This window comes from Podarcis vaucheri (assembly GCF_965113315.1).
Source record: "Podarcis vaucheri genome assembly, chromosome: 6".
Taxonomy (NCBI): domain Eukaryota; kingdom Metazoa; phylum Chordata; class Lepidosauria; order Squamata; family Lacertidae; genus Podarcis; species Podarcis vaucheri.
The window spans coordinates 104,372,534-104,389,334 of NC_138764.1; the positions used below are offsets into that span (position 1 = coordinate 104,372,534).

Sequence of the window (16,801 nt, forward strand, 5' to 3'; positions counted from 1 at the left end):
CCACAAAGGAAAGGGGCAGCCAGTCGTGGGAGGGAGCTCGCCAAATCCAGAAGGGGGGGATGGCTGTTTTGGTCCATTTTCCCACTCCCCTGTGAGTCATCCCACAAGCTTTGGGCTCAGACTGGGAGGTCGCTCAGTGGCTGCTGGTGGGCCACCCACTGTTTTGGGGTGGGGTTCAATCACACGCCAGCGGAATTCAGGTTGCACAAGTCTAGTTGAGTGGGAGGCTTTGCACAACAAACCTGCTTCCCCCAAAAAAGATAAGACTTTTTGCAGCCAGGAAAGAGGAAGGGAAATGGAGTTGCTTTGATGAACCTCATATATATATATATATATATATATATATATATATATATATATATGCAGGTTTTGGTGTCTTCGGGTGTCTTCCCGTGTAAGAGTCGGGGTGTCTGTGCGACGTTTCGACGAGGTCTCACTCGTCATCTTCAGGCTGGTGCTTTCGGCTTCTTGTTACTGGAACAGAGCAGAGTCTGGTGTTTGAGTTCCTATAAATACTGTTGAGGGGTGTGGTGTATAGCCTCCAACGTTCTGGGCAGAGAGGAAGTTCCTAGATTAGTGTGCCTTTTCTTCTTTTGTTCCTTAATTACTTGAGGGATATCTTGGGTGATTTCATGAGTGATATTCTGAATATCACTGGGTGGGTCATTAAGTGTAGATTAGTTGCTAAAGCTTTCGTGTCTTGACCTCTTGAGCTTGTGAAGAGTTTTTCTGAGAAGATGGCTGTGCTGCATTTAGTTGTGCTCTGGCTTGGCTTCGTGTATAGGGGCGAGCTATGGTTTTGTGCCTTGTGCCAGCCAGATCTGTGTAGGGATTGCAGGGGGGTGCAGCATCCGGAGGTGCCACTATAGTTTGGTTACTGGATGGAGTCTGTAATATGTCTGTGGAGAGGGTCTGGGTTTGGGTCTGGTGTGGTTGATTGGTGACGGCGTTCTGTGTGCCTCTGGTTCTGGTGTCGGTTTTTTTTTGTAATCTACACTTAATGACCCACCCAGTGATATTCAGAATATCACTCATGAAATCACCCAAGATATCCCTCAAGTAATTAAGGAACAAAAGAAGAAAAGGCACACTAATCTAGGAACTTCCTCTCTGCCCAGAACGTTGGAGGCTATACACCACACCCCTCAACAGTATTTATAGGAACTCAAACACCAGACTCTGCTCTGTTCCAGTAACAAGAAGCCGAAAGCACCAGCCTGAAGATGACGAGTGAGACCTCGTCGAAACGTCGCACAGACACCCCAACTCTTACACGGGAAGACACCCGAAGACACCAAAACCTGCATTCCTATACCCGTGAAAATCTACGAAAGCATATATATATATATATATATATATATATATATATATATAAAATTAGTTTTTCAACATATCATTTTCAACAGTAATTAAACATGCTTTCATATCTTACACCTTTTTTTTTTACTTCCATCAATCATATCTGAAAACTTTCCAATCTATTCACTAAATATACATTTCTTACTTCCACAATTACATTTAATTCATAACTAATATCTCTATTCTTTCTCTACAATGCTTCATACATTTCTCCTTACAAAACCTCTTGTAGTCCTACTAGTGTAATTTGTGGATTACAGTTGCTCTTCAAATAGTTCGTATATTTGAACATCATCTAACCTCCCTGGAAACAAACCTTGATCGGTGCTCAGTGAATTCGTTTTTTTTAAAAAAAAATTCCCCCCTTTTTAAAAACAATATTCTTATACATTTAAATCATTTTCCGTTTTTGCACATCTGAGATTACTTGAATCCCTGGACTTCCCCCCCACCCTCGCCTGGTTTCCAATTTTTATCTGTTTTTTTTAATCTGTTGCATCAAATTACATTTTTTCAAAATCATTTTATATCCTTTTTTAAAACTTTAGTCTTATTACATTAGAAGGGTTATAACAATCCTGTTAACTTTTTTAATATCTATGGTGTTCTTTAAGGTACTCTATAAATTTCTCCCACATTTTGCTAAAAAAAATTATCAGCTTGGTTTCTGATCTCCACGGTCAACTTCGCCATTTCAACATAGTCCATCATCTTGGTTATCCACCCTTGGTTGGGACTTTTTCTTCCTTCCACTTCTGGGCAAAAAGCATTCTTTTTAAGTACTTTGGTATTTCATCCCCTATTATTCCCAATAGAAAAGCTTCTGGTTTTTTGATAAAGGCTAAATTGAACATTTTTTTCAATTCATTATATATCATTTCCCAGAATTACTATTTTACATGTCCACCACAGTAAACCCAGAATCTTACCCAGGGCTCCCACAGACCATTTCCCCTTCCTCATAGGGAACAGAAGAAATTCTGCAACAGAAGTTAGAAGAACAACCTTGATTTGCATACTTGATTTGCATTGTTTTAATTTAATTTTAATTTTTAATTTATTATAATTTGACCCTGTGGTGTGAGCTTCCTAGCCTTGATGCTATCCCCCCCCCCTTTTTCACTCTTGTGTGCGTTTTCTTTTCCAACCGCGCAGAAAAACTTCATCGGCGTCTGTGCTGCGAACCGGTTCAAGAAGATCACCAGCGCGGGATCCCTGACCGCGCTGGGCGTCTGAGCGGCGGGGCTGGAAGCGGGCAGAATCGAGCGACACGTGGACGGAAAGGGGGCAGGGGGAACTCCCGACGGGAAGCTTGAACTGCGTTGCGCTCCTGGTGCCCCACATCTCAGGGACTTGCTTGGGCAAGAGGATCGGGGCCTGCCCCAGAGCTGGCTCCTTCCCGGAGAGCTGGGGGCAAGAAGCCGGTGGACGCCGGCCTGGAACTTTTTAGCAGGGAAGCTCCCTCCATGTGTAGGATATTTGCTCTCTCTGATAGCATCCCCATATTCCCGCACAGTTGCCACTAAGCCAGTCTTCCCTACCTCTCCGTATTGTCTGACTTTAGCACCGTCCTCCTGTTTAGTGGCTATTCTGCTGCCTCTCCCTCTTGGACTCCACGCTCCACACAAACCCAGCTTCCTGGGTGTCATGCTGCTCTTGGACTGCTGCTAAGGACCTCACCCGACAAAAGTCTGACCGTTCGCTGCTTTCAAGGGACCTTCCGAAACCACTGCAGCCAACTGCATCTCCTTACCTTTGCTACGCCTTGTTTTTTGCCTCCGATTCCACCGTGCAAACTTTAAGGGAACTGGTTTCTGGGATGGCTGCGGCTTGCCTCAACTGCAGTTTCTCCGCTGTGACCGTCCTCTCCCCAGCTGCCCAGACTGGTTCTGTAACCTTCCCCAGCGAGCCAAAATCTTGACCCCACAGTGCTGGGGAGAGCACCTTCCCAAGCCCCCAAGATTGTGCATACAGGGCGTGTTGGATCGCCCGCACACCCCTGACTGAGAAATCCCAAACCTTTGCGATAAGGATTTTGCCAGGCTGCCAACCCTGTGCCCATCTCCTTCTGCAGAACGGCTTCTCGGCTTCCAATCTGCTTGCGCCACCCACAAATCGCTCACTGCCCTGGCACCCCCAAGACGTCTCTGCTCTGACTTTTTGCACAGAAGTTGCACCTCACGACCCTGCTTAGGACGGCCTTGTCCCCCTGCGTGCTCTTGGAGCATAGCTGTCAACTTTTCCCTTTTCTTGCGAGGAATCCTATTTGGAATAAGGGACTTTCCCTTTAAAAAAGGAAAAAGTTGACAGCTATGTCTTGGAGTTAGCTGAGGTTTGCAGTGTTTCTCAACCTCGGGTCCCCAGATGTTGTTGGACTACAACTCCCATCGTCCCTGGGCTCTGGCCTTTCTAGCTAGGGATGATGGGAGTTGCAGTTCAACAACATCTGGGGACCCGAGGTTGAGAAAGGCTGCGTGATGGTCTAGCACAAGCAATGCCTTGTCCCCACAAGGGCAGCCTTGCAGACACCCCCCCCCCAGCAAAAAAACCACACACCAAAAACAACCCCAAGGACTTGAACCCCACTGCGCCAGGGACGGCTGTGGGAAGCTGATAATGTGGACAGGAAACTGCCTTTTCCGGCCTGCGCACTCAGAGATCCTCTAGGCTCTGGGCGGGCAGGAAGCAAACTGCCGGCATTCCAGGAGGAACATCCCCAGATGGGCAGCTGGTCCGGAGGAGGAGGAGGAGGAGAATAAGAAGACAGCATTGTGCAAACCACTTTGTGCTAACCTCTTTGCCCTCCTGCGCTGCCGAAGGGTCTGGAAGGGGAACGGGGAGGAGTGGAAGGGGAAGGGGAGAGCAAAGCTCTTGCATCCCCCCCCCCCAAAGGAAGAGGGGAAGGAGATGGACTAATGAAGACCATCTGGGCTGGGCTGGCCTCGCCACGGCCGCCTCCTCGCCCATCTGAAAGGGCTGCTTCAGAGCCGGCCACCAACAGAGAGGAGTGCTCCAAGTGTGCCTGTTGAGTGTTCGTGCGCACATCGGAGATCTCCTCCATTAGCCCAGGGTCACCCCCCTGTAGATCCCGGGAAACCGGCCTCAAATGGAACTGCAGGCCAAAGCCGAGCGTGTTTTTGCAAAACCTCTTTTATTTAAACTTCCCTCCAACTCCCCCTTAGGTTAATGACCCAGAATAACCCGGTGAAACGTAGCTCCGTGGAAGGGTGTGGGGTAAGCAGGGGTGTTGACAAGGGTTTGATTGTGGTTTTTAGTTCCTGCATCACTTGGTGTGCTTTGGGAATCCTCGCTGCATGTTGTCTTTCCTGCAGCCGAGCCACGTAGGTCACTCGCGAGCCCATTTTCCTGATGGGCAAGCTGAGGCCAGAAGGAACCGGTACAAGGGGACGTGTGGACTGCCACCGAAAGGAGAAACCCGGAGTCTCTCCCATCTCCTGGTAACATGTATAGGCTGCTCCAACGTGGCGCCTGCCAGATGTTCTGGACTACAACTCCCAACAACATCACCCAGCATGTCTGCTGGCCAGGGATGGGGTTGGAAGGGCAGTAGCCCAGTGGCAGAACACCAGTCCCAGGTTCAAATCCTGGCATTTCCAGGTAGGGCCGGGAAAACGCCCCACCTGAAGCCCTTGGAGGATTGCTGCAAGTCAGTGTAAGCAATGCTCAGCTGAATGGACCCGTGAGTCTGACTTGGAATCATGCGGCATCATATTTTCCGATGTGATGGAAGGGGGTGGACGCTGCTTCCTGGGAGGTTTTTAAGCAGAGATTGGATGCCCATCTGCCATGGAATCTCGAGTTGAGATTCCTGCCTTGCGAAATGACCACCAGGGAAACCTTCTCTCTCTACAATAGCATCTAGAATCATAGAATCATAGAGTTGGAAGAGACCACAAGGGTCATCGAGTCCAACCCCCTGCCAAGCAGGAAACACCATCAGAGCACTCCTGACATATGGTTGTCAAGCCTCTGCTTAAAGACCTCCAAAGTAGGAGACTCCACCACACTCCTTGGCAGCAAATTCCACTGTCGAACAGCTCTGACTGTCAGGAAGTTCTTCCTAATGTTTAGGTGGAATCTTCTTTCTTGTAGTTTGGATCCATTGCTCCGTGTCCGCTTCTCTGGAGGAGCAGAAAACAACCTTTCTCCCTCCTCTATGTGACATCCTTTTATATATTTGAACATGGCTATCATATCACCCATTAATCGAGAGGGCAGCAGGTTAGACAAGGCTGATGTAGAAGACAAAGTCTGAGATTGGACAAGTTTCCCCAAATGTGCTGGGCCTGGAGGTTAACCCGAGCAACACGGTTCAGGTCCGATCCCGAATCCACGGATTCCGTGAGGAGTCAGTCCAACAGGGCCAAGGCAGGACACAAGGCAGGAAACCAGGCTAGCAATGTTGCTCCCACAACCTGGGGCAGGGTCTAACAGCCTTTTATCTCTGTCGGGGTAACAGCCGGTCCTAATCCTCCGGTGACTCACCTCCCTGTTTCGCCCGAAGGCGAGCACTCCTCCTGCGAGTACTCAGGTCTCTCCTTTTCTCAGACCTGAGTCTCTGCAGCTCGGGAGATGTCAGTGGGTGAGTAGACCCAGAGGCCGCCTCAGCCTCCCCTGACCCAACCGGTAGTGGAGCAGCTGTAAGCGATGGCCCAGCTGGAGGCAACGGGGGAATCCCCGCATCTGGAGCCAGGGCAGGCTCAGGTCCCTGACTCGGCCCTGGTGCCTGCTGCAGGGGAACCTGTGCAGACTGAGACTCTTCAGGATCAGGCCCCAGACTTGGTCCAGATGCCGCCTGAGGCAGAGGATCTGGTGCAGACTGAGACTCCTCTGGTTCTGAGTCTGAGCCCAAGTCCCAGGCCATCACACCAATGACGGAGCAGGGATACACTTGGAGCATGACGCAATCCCAGTCACACACTCCCTACTCTTAAGCCAAGGGATCCATCCATCTCTCTCCCTGCCTCATTTTGGCCTCTGCACCGCTGGCAACCCAAGAGGCATATGGCTGACCAGGGAGTTAAGAGCAGCTCTCTTGGGATCAGGTCCAACACCTCCTCTGCCAGATAACAAAGGATCCTGACCCTCTCTTCTCCGCAGGATGCTCCAAGCTCATTTGGGACAGTTGTTTTCAAACCTTTCCAGGCCACTTTCCCCTTGGTTCCCTAAACTCATCCCTCTGCCATACAAAAAGTGCCATTCAGAATAGCAGCCTGCACAAACCCACAACACAACAAAGGAGCACCATAAAATTCCAAGCAGCCGCAGATAGTTGCACATTTGTTCAAAATCCCATTAATTAGTCTAATTAATTCGACACAATTCATGAACTTGATCTCTTCTCAAAGTCTGACGGACTTCTACACCTCTAGTGCCAGCCTGCTGCCTTTGCCTCTTAGCACCCCCCCCCCCTGAAAACAGGTAAAGGACCCCTGGATGGTTAAGTCCAGTCAAAGGCGACTATGGGGTTGCGGCGCTCATTTCGCTTTTCAGGCCAAGGGAGCCAACGTTTGTCCACAGACAGCTTTCCAGGTCATGTGGCCAGCATGACTAAGCCGCTTCTGGTGCAACAGGACACCGTGACAGAAGCCAGAGCGCACAGAAATGCCGTTTCCCTTCCCGCCACAGCGGTACCTATTTATCTACTTGCACTGGCATGCTTTCGAACGGCTAGGTTGGCTGGAGCTGAGACAGAGCAATGGGAGCTCACCCCGTCACGGGGATTCGAACCGCCGACCTTCCGATCGGCAAGCCCAAGAGGCTCCGTGGTTAAGACCACAGTGCCACCCGCGTCCTTCCCAGAGGGGCACTACATCCTACTTTGGGAACCACTGATTTAGCAATGGAGAGAAAGGCGTGTTTTTCTGCCCATTTTAACTTTGGTCTGAGGCTGGAGGCTGGGTTGGGATAGCGTGTATTTTCTGACAGTTGCGGGAGGGCGGATCCTGTGTCTACTGATTTACTAAGCTTTCCCCCAGTTCCACGAAGGTCTCCAGCTTGAGTTTGTCACGGTGCCTCCCCATGGGAAAAAAAGCAGTTGCTGCCCCCCCCGTTGTGTCTGGCTGAGTGATCTCTTGATGTGCCCCCAGCGCCCTCACCCCTTGCCACTCCTGGCTGAATGTAAATAAATGTACAGATTCAAGTACCAGTCCTTTGCCTTGCGTCCTCCAAAGGAGGGGGGGCTGTATTTTTCTGAGTGCAGCAGGGAAATTCCTGCAGGGTTGGACTAGATGACCCCCAGGTTCCCTTCCAACCTTACAATTCTGGCTTGCTACGTCCTGCGCTAGCAACGGGGAAGGGACAGTGCAGTCTTAAGGCCCTGGGGACACTCTTATTACTGAAAAGAAGTGGCACGATTGAAGCTTATAAAATTATGCATTGGGTTTTATAAGATTACGGCATTGAGAATTTCTTTCTTTTGTTTTTTTAAAGATTTTTATTGAAGTTTCACAAATTATATAATAACAAAACAAAACATTAATACAAACAAACAACAAAAGAAGAAAAAAGAAAAACACAAAAAACAAGTATAATTTCAATCCCTTATTTTCTTGTAACTTACTTCCCCGACTTCCTCGTAACTCCCCTTTCTGTATTCCAATTCCCAAATTTTAATTCAGCAAATCCTCTTCCTTATTATCCATTTAAATTTTTTTTAACCTTTCTTTTCTTTTTACTTAATCATTACAGCTAGAAACCACATAATTTCTAAACCAACGTCATTCTAACATACGGCATTGAGAATTTCTTCCTCCTACTCTCACAACGTGAAAACTTGCAGACGTCCAATGAAGCTGAATGTTGGAAGATTCGGGGCAGAGAAACGAAAGGACTCCTTTGCACAGCACACAGTTAAACTACAAAACTTTATCTCACCGGAGGCACTGATGATGATGATAAATAAATAAATAAATAAATAAATTTATACCCTGCCCTCCCCAGCCAAGACCAGGCTCAGGGTGGCTAACACCAGGTATAAAAACAATTGATTAAAATACAACTTAAAAACAAGATTAAAATACAACATTAAAATGCAGCCTCATTTCAGTAGGAACTCAAATCAAATACTTTTTGACTTCACCAAGGCCAACTATCCAGACTGGTCCTACGTGGGCCAGAAAAAAGCCAGGGAAGTCCCCAAATAGGAGTTCCATCACAGAAGGAGAAAGGAAAGAGGGGAAGTGGATCAAGTTGATTCCAAGCCAAAAGCCAGGCGGAACAACTCTGTCTTACAGGCCCTGCGGAAAGAAATCAGATCCTGCAGGGCCCTGGTCTCATGAGACAGAGCGTCCCACCAGGCCGGGGCCAGTGCTGAAAAGGCCCTGGCTCTGGTTGAGGCTAATCTGACTTCCTTAGGGCCCGGGACCTCTAGGGTGTTGCTATTAAGGTCCTCCGCGGCCTTCAGCCTAGGTGGTTGCTTTTTTTTTTTTTGACAAAGTAATAATCATAAATAAATAGGAATAAAGTTGTGGACCTCCCCACCGAGACCATTCCATTGTAACTATCTGTTACGGCTAAAATCTGGGTGCGGGGTTACTCTGCCACCCAGCTCATCGGACTAAGTCCGTGGGTCCCTGCGGAAGAAAATGAGCTCAGCCGGACACAGGAGCAAACTGCAGAAGGTCCAAGTTTATTGCGCAACAGGTTCAAGGCGAGATTGAACAGTGAGAAAGGGGTGACATGAACTTTTGAAATTTCCCTCCATATCCCAGAATACAGTGCAAAATACATCCCAGTTACATCATGAATACATTAAGAAGAGGTTGGGTTACACAGATTAACATATGGAGGAGGGAGGGGTGAATATGCAGAGAGCTGGAGATATGCGCAGATAAGCACATCCTGAGAAGGCAATGGTCCATGTTTGCATAGTCTGTCACCTGGCATCGCCTGGAGGAAGGGTTTGGCAGAGTGATTTTGACTGGATTACTTGAGAGATTATGGAGGACAGGGGAGGGGTGATGGAGTCCTAGAGAAATTGAGCAAATATATTGTAGTGAAGAAGACATGCCCCCCCCTTCCGTAACACTATCCAACCTGCCAGAATTTCAACACCTCTTGCGATGGTTTGACCCCTTTCCGTTTGAACAATACAAATTCTACAAACACCTTCCATATCTCCTCAAAATAATTTCTTCTGCATATTCCCCGTCTTACGTTAATGGCACATGTTAATTTATCACTAATAGCTATATCCCACACCTCTTTATACCATTCTTCCGTTTTACATTCCGCTTGCCCCTTCCACTTCCTAGCTATCATGATTTGTGCAGCTGTCAATAAATTTGTGAGCAAGTCCTCCATAGTCTGCGAACTTCCCACCCCATCATAAATTGATAATAATGCTACCTCTGGACTTTTGGTCACTAGGTAAAGGTAAAGGACCCCTGACCGTTAAGTCCAGTTGCGGACGACTCGGGGGGTTGTGGCGCTCATCTCACTTTACTGGCCGAGGGAGCCGGCGTTTTGTCTGCAGACATTTTCCGGGTCATGTGACGAACCAGAGCAGCGCACGGAAACGCCATTTACCTTCCCGCCGGAGTGGTACCTATTTATCTACTTGCACTGGCATGCTTTCGAACTGCCAGGTTGGCAGGAGCAGGGACTGAGCAACGGAAGCTCACCCCATCACAGGGATTCGAACCGCCGACCTTCCGATCGGCAAGCCCTAGGCTCTGTGGTTTAACCCATAGCGCCACCCGCTTTTTAAAAAGGTGGCTTTAAAAAAAAGATTAGGCAAATCTGTGGAAGAGAGGCCCAGCCGGGATGACTCTGCTCTGTATGCTCTGTGCTATACAGTTGGAGACCACAATGCTTCTGACTCCCAGTTGCTGGAAACTGCAAGAAGGGAGAGGGGTCTTGCGTTCGAATCCTGCTTGCTGGTTTCCTGCAGGCATCTGGTCAACCGCTGTGAGCAGAGGATGGTGGGCTGGATGAGCCACTGACGTGATCCAGCAGACTATTATTATGTTCTTATGCCCTGGGTTCCAGGTGTGCACCCCTGGGGCAGCAGGTAAGCGGAGGAGAGTCGTGGCCCTTGATTCTGGGTGCTCCAGGTGGGTGAACTCCCTTTTCTTGCCTGTCTGGTGAGCAGAGGAACCAGTAATATTGTATGTGCCTTTTTGATTGCTGACTGTTTGACAGTGGAACAGTCTCCCACTAGAAGTGGTGGGCTCTCCTTCCTTGGAGGCTTTTAAGCAGAGGTTCGGTGGCCATTGTTGTAAACAAAATCTGCCCTTTTCCCCTTTTGGGGTATCCAAGAGCCCGTATAGAGTCCTTACGTAGGTTCCCAACCAGAGAATATTGAGAAGCAAAGCAGCTAGTAAGCCTGATCTTTATTGATCTGTTGCAACAGGGTGCTCCCCTCACACGCAGAAAAGGAGGAGGAACCCAGAACCCAGGTGTGTCTGCCCTTATATAGACATTTTATATTCCCTGCCCTGGAGCTCAAGACCACCCCTCCATTCATCATACATACATCACAGAAGGGGTGTAACCCAAGACCACCACCCCAGACACATCATACCTACATCACGGAAAGGGCGGTGTACAGCAGAAATCTGAGTGTGTTGTTTATCTCCTGTCTGGCAGGTTACCTGTTAATGCTTACTTGATTGGATACCCTGGGGAGCCTGGCCAGTCTTTTGTAATGACAAATACTTAGTTTCTGGGCCAGGTCACAGGCTTACCCTATTCAAACACAGACATACCCTAAAGACAGGATTTGTGAAGGAAAAGAGAATGGGGAGGCTTTTCCATTTTCCTTTGACCTTGCAGAGATAACATTTGGTCAGTTTGGGAATCAAAAATGGTTTCAGGTCCGTCTTCCTGTGCTGATCTATGTACGTCCTTGGTACATTTATTATATATCTAAGACCTTAAAATTCTTATCACACCATCTGTCAGGGGTGATTTATTTGAGATTCCTGCACTGAAAGGGGGTTGGACTAGATGCCTCTTGGTGTCCCTTCCAACTTTGCAGTTCTATGACACCGGCCCAGCTCCTCAGTTCCCTGCAGGCTCCTCCACTCAGGCTTCTGCTGAGCTGCCAGTCAGCAGGCTTGCCAGACCAGCCCCTGCATAGCTCTCTCTGCCCTGGGATTGGATGGTTCTCTATATAGAATCTCCTTCCCAAGAGGGCATCCAGCTGGCTGCAGCGTCCCAGAATGGCATTCAGGAGAGGTTGCCCAGGGTGTTTCACAAGCCTGGCCCTGTCTGAGTCTGCTGAAGGAGCCCATGGGGGCAAGGCAGGACGTGTGCAGAGGAGGGTGACCAAGATGATCTGGAAACCAAACCTGATGAGGAACAGTTCATAGAATCATAGAATCCTAGAGTTGGAAGAGACCACAAGGGCCATCGAGTCCTTGCCTTCACCAATCGGTGAACTCCAATAAGGCTACAGCATGACCCAGGAACAGAGAGAGTAGAAGAATTGCACATATTATCCCCAATTCTTGCTGTCCACAGGCATGTTTCCAAAACCCACAAAGACCCTTTGTATGTGTTGCCTGCCTGCAAGTCATGAGGGCTCTGCAAAGGTCATCCCTGAACACCAATTATTAGGAACTGGTCAATCTGCAAAACCACATCTGGAAAGCGATGGAGGTCGATTCTCTTCCCAAGGGAAGCAAAGCATCAATGAGAAGCTCTGTACGAAACTAATCTTGAGTGGAGAAGAATGGTCTTCCTTGAACCGGGAAAGGCTGGAAGGAAACGCTACCCAAGAGAGGTGGATGGAGAGAAAAGATCTCATCTCATCACAAAGTACACATCTAGCTTATAGGGCATCACTAAATGCCACTTATAGAATCGTAGAATGGAAGGGACCCAGGGGTCATCTAGTCCAACCCCCTGAAATGCAGGAATCTCAGCTCAAGCATCCATGACAGATGGTCATCCAACCTCTGCTTAAAAAAACCTCCAAGGAAGGAGAGTCCACCTTCTCTCGTGGGAGTCTGTTCCACTGCCAAACGGCTCTTACTGTAAAAAAAAAAATTCTGAATGTTTCATCGGCATCTCCTTTCCTGCAATTTGAAGCCATGGGTTCGAATCCTACCCTCCAGAGCTGGAGAAAACAAGCTTGCTCCCTTTTTCACGTGACAGATATTTGATGATGGCTTTCGTTTCTCTTCTCACAGCCTCTTTTCTACGGGACTGCCTCTCCTGGTATGCCCCGCGGAGGACCTGAAGGTCCACAAATGACAACACTTTGGAGGTCCCGAGCCTCAAGGAGGTTAGATTGGTCTCAACTAGGGCCAGGGCCTTTTCAGCACTGGCCCCGACATGGTGGAACGCTCTGTCACAAGAGACCAGGGCCCTGCGGGACTTGACATCTTTCCGCAGGGCCTGCAAGACAGAGCTGTTCCGCCTAGCCTGTGGTTTGGACTCAGCCTGACCCTTATGTTGCCCTCCCCTTATGGTCTTGATTTATTGGCTATTTTAAAACGAGGCTGCATTTTATATTGCATTTTAGCCTGTATTTTAAATTGGGGTTTTTTTCCACCTTCCCCCCCCCCATTATGTGATTTTACTGTGATTTTATTGGTGTTAACCGCCCTGAGTTTCTACTGAAATGAGGCTGCATTTTAATGTTGTATTTTAATCAATTGTTTTTATACCTGGTGTTAGCTGCCCTGAGCCTGGTCTTGGCTGGGGAGGGTATAAATATATTTTTTTTAAAAATTATCAATTATTATTATTAATATTTTCCAGGCAAAACATACCCGGTTCCTTCAACTGTTGGGCAAAAAAAATGAGAGGCACAAATACAAGATGGGGGACACCTGGCTTGAGAGCAGTACATGTGAAAAGGATCTAGGAGTCTTGGTTGACCACAAACTGACATGAGCCAACAGTGTGACGCGGCAGCTAAAAAAGCCAATGCAATTCTGGGCTGCATCAATAGGAGTATAGCATCTAGATCAAGGGAAGTAATAGTGCCACTGTATTCTGCTCTGGTCAGACCACACCTGGAGTACTGTGTCCAGTTCTGGGCACCACAATTCAAGGACACTGACAAACTGGAACGTGTCCAGAGGAGGGCAACCAAAATGGTCAAAGGCCTGGAAACGATGCCTTATGAGGAACGGCTAAGGGAGCTGGGCATGTTTAGCCTGGAGAAGAGGAGGTTAAGGGGTGATATGATAGCCATGTTCAAATATAGAAAAGGATGTCACATAGAGGAGGGAGAAAGGTTGTTTTCTGCTGCTCCGGAGAAGCGGACACGGAGCAATGGATCCAAACTACAAGAAAGAAGATTCCACCTAAACATTAGGAAGAACTTCCTGACAGTAAGAGCTGTTTGACAGTGGAATTTGCTGCCAAGGAGTGTGGTGGAGTCTCCTACTTTGGAGGTCTTTAAGCAGAGGCTTGACAACCATATGTCAGGAGTGCTCTGATGGTGTTTCCTGCTTGGCAGGGGGTTGGACTCGATGGCCCTTGTGGTCTCTTCCACATATGTATGTGAGCAGGTCTTCTCCAACATGAACTATATTAAAAACAAACACCGATCACGCCTCACAGATGACAGCTTGCAAGCCTGTGTGAAAATGAAGGTGACGTCTTACAGCCCTGATGTGCAGACACTGAGCACTGAGGTTCAGGAGCAAAAGTCCCATTAACCTGGTTACCTGGTTGTAAATTAAATATTTTAATTAGCTATTAATTTGTCCTTTTTTCTTGGGATTGACAGCTGACTGCACGATCCTGTATATCAAGGCAAGAAACAATATATGCAGTGTTATATTTGTTTTAAATATTGCAATGTTTTTGCGGCTCCCAGTTGTTGTTGTTTTTTCGGAAACGGGTCCAAGTGGCTCTTTTTGTCTTAAAGGTTGCAGACCCCTGTAATAGACCATCTCATTCTGCATATTCTGTCAGCTTTTGGATCCAGTCAGAACCCCTCCCCCCCCCTTAATGGTTCTTCACCCAGGCCAGGGGTCAGCAAACATTTTCAGCAGGGGGCCAGTCCACTGTCCCTCAGAACTTGTGGGGGGCCAGACTACGGTATATTGGGGTTAAACAAATTCCTATGCCCCACAAATAACCCAGAGATGCATTTTAAATAAAAGGACACATTCTACTCATGTAAAAACAAGCTGATTCCAGGACCATCCAGGGGCCGGATTAAGAAGGCGATTGGGCCGGATCCAGCCCCTGGGCCTTAGGTTGCCTACGCATGACCCAGACAATGACTTCACCAGAACTTAGCCTGGATATTATTTGAACACTTGCTGGAATTCAGGGCTTAGAAGGGTCTCAGCATCCAGCTTCCTGCCCACCCCACCCCAAACTCATAACAAAATCTTTTCAGGGAAGCACACAAGTTTTCAGATTTGAAGAACATTGCCTTACTTTTAAAGAAGAACTATGTGATGGTTGGAAGCTTGCATTCACTCTGCAGATGGGCAGGCTATAAATAATAAAAGTATTGTTGTTATTGTTATTATTTTATTTTATTTATTTTATTGGAGCAATAAAGGGAACATTATTTGGTGATAGATTATTTTTTGGGAGGGTGGGAGGGAGATAGCTTGGAAGTAGCACTGCAGTAGCCCAGGTCTTTGTTTGGATCTTGAAGGAAGGCAACTGCTGCATAAATGCTAAGCAGTACTTGTTATTTAAATGAAAAGTGTTGTTGTTTAGTCGTCTAGTCGTGTCCGACTCTTCGTGACCCCCTGGACCAGAGCACGCCAGGCACTCCTGTCTTCCACTGCCTCCCGCAGTTTGGTCAAACTCATGCTGGTAGCTTCGAGAACACTGTCCCACCATCTCGTCCTCTGTCGTCCCCTTCTCCTTGTGCCCTCCATCTTTCCCAACATCAGGGTTTTTTCCAGGTGGCCAAAGTCTTGGAGCCTCAGCTTCAGGATCTGTCCTTCCAGTGAGCACCCAGGGCTGATTTCCTTCAGAATGGAGAGGTTTGATCTTTTTGCAGTCCATGGGACTCTCAAGAGTCTCCTCCAGCACCAGAATCCAAAAGCATCCATTCTTTGGCGATCAGCCTTCTTTATGGTCCAGCTCTCACTTCCATACATCAGTACTGGGAAAGCCATACCTTTAACTAGACGGACCTTTGTTGGCAAGGTGATGTCTCTGCTTTTTAAAATGAAAAGTACTTAGGCATATACGCCTTTTGGAGGATGAGCTGTAGCTGCAGCCCTGACCCAGCCCTTTTGTCCATGCAAAGTCCGTTTGCTCCTTCCGCCACCCACTAGGCTCAGTGAGTAATCGGAGATAAGATCAGCAGTCCCAGGGAAGGAAGGGGGGTATCCAGTACGAGAGGGCAGGAAGGGGGAAAAGTCTTGTTACGGAAATTACAGGGAGGGGGGGGGACATCTTTAAAGTTGTTAAATGTTACAAATATTATGCCTGAATGTATCCTTTCAACTTGACAGCTCAGGGAAGTTACCTAGCTTTAAAAATAATATAAAATCAACCCCTTTGCCAGTTTCCTCCATTCCAAAGCTATTTTCCCCTTGAAAAAGGACTCCAGGAAGTGCCCAGAGGTGACAATTGCTGAGCTGATTGTTGGCCAAGGAAAGCCTAATCCCATCACTGGACTTGCCAAGGGGCCAGGCATGCAAAGGAAGTTCTCTTGTACTTTGGGTGGTGGGACTTCAGAGGTGCTTATACCTGGGTCTTGCCCTGACATCTCTGCTTATGCTAATTTTGAACCAAGGACTTGTCTGGACCTGTTTGCCAAGACTGAACTAGTGTAACCCCTGTCTAAAAAGGTAAAGGGACCCCTGACCATTAGGTCCAGTCGTGACCGACTCTGGGGTTGCGGTGCTCATCTCGCTTTATTGGCTGAGGGAGCTGGTGTACAGCTTCCAGGTCATGTGGCCAGCATGACTAAGCCGCTTCTGGCGAACCAGAGCAGCGCATGGAAACGCTGTTTACCTTCCCGCCAGAGTGGTACCTATTTATCTACTTGCACTTTGATGTGCTTTTGAACTGCTAGGTTGGCAGGAGCAGGGACAGAGCAACAGGAGCTCACCCCGTCACGGGGATTCGAACCACCGACCTTCTGATCAGCAAGTCCAAGGCTCTGTGGTTTAGCCCACAGCGCCACCTAAGTCCCTAACCTCTCCTTGTCTACCCCTCCCCTTTTGTGACATGTCAGTGATGTAGCAATGATGTAGCAATGATGCTGCACGAACTGTATTCTGGGATATGGTGGGGAAGTTTTAAAAGTCCTTGTCTCCCCATCCTCGGGGTTCAAAATTCCTCTTTGAACCTGTTGCGAAATAAACTTTGGTCTACAGCTATTTGCTCCGGTTGGTGGCTGGACTCCTTCCTTTATTCCGCAGGGCTCTGCCTGACGATCTGGGTGACTGAGCAGCCTCGCACATAGATTTTTCCATAACAGTCTGCAATCCCATGAAAGAGGTGAAGGTCTGTCTGGGAAAAAGGAGTGTCCTTG

General features: G+C 48.1%; 1 protein-coding gene and 1 long non-coding RNA gene across 4 annotated transcripts in view; one reads left to right on the forward strand and one right to left on the reverse strand.

Annotated features, from left to right (window-relative positions):
• MYLK2 (myosin light chain kinase 2) overlaps positions 1 to 3,893 on the forward strand; it is a 38,556-nt gene extending 34,663 nt beyond the window's left edge. For all 3 annotated transcript variants that reach the window (XM_082226082.1, XM_082226083.1, XM_082226081.1), the window contains exon 12: positions 2,515 to 3,893. In XM_082226082.1, the coding sequence (XP_082082208.1) occupies positions 2,515 to 2,595 (81 nt within the window). In that variant the 3' untranslated portion in view covers positions 2,596 to 3,893. The remainder of the gene's footprint in view (positions 1 to 2,514) is intronic.
• An 11,484-nt stretch (positions 3,894 to 15,377) lies between these two features.
• LOC309534435 lies at positions 15,378 to 16,755 on the reverse strand. Its single transcript, XR_014220722.1, has 2 exons — positions 16,632 to 16,755; positions 15,378 to 15,817 (listed from the first exon to the last, which is right to left on the reverse strand). It is a non-coding gene; the product is annotated as an uncharacterized lncRNA (long non-coding RNA).
• Positions 16,756 to 16,801: the final 46 nt, after the last annotated feature.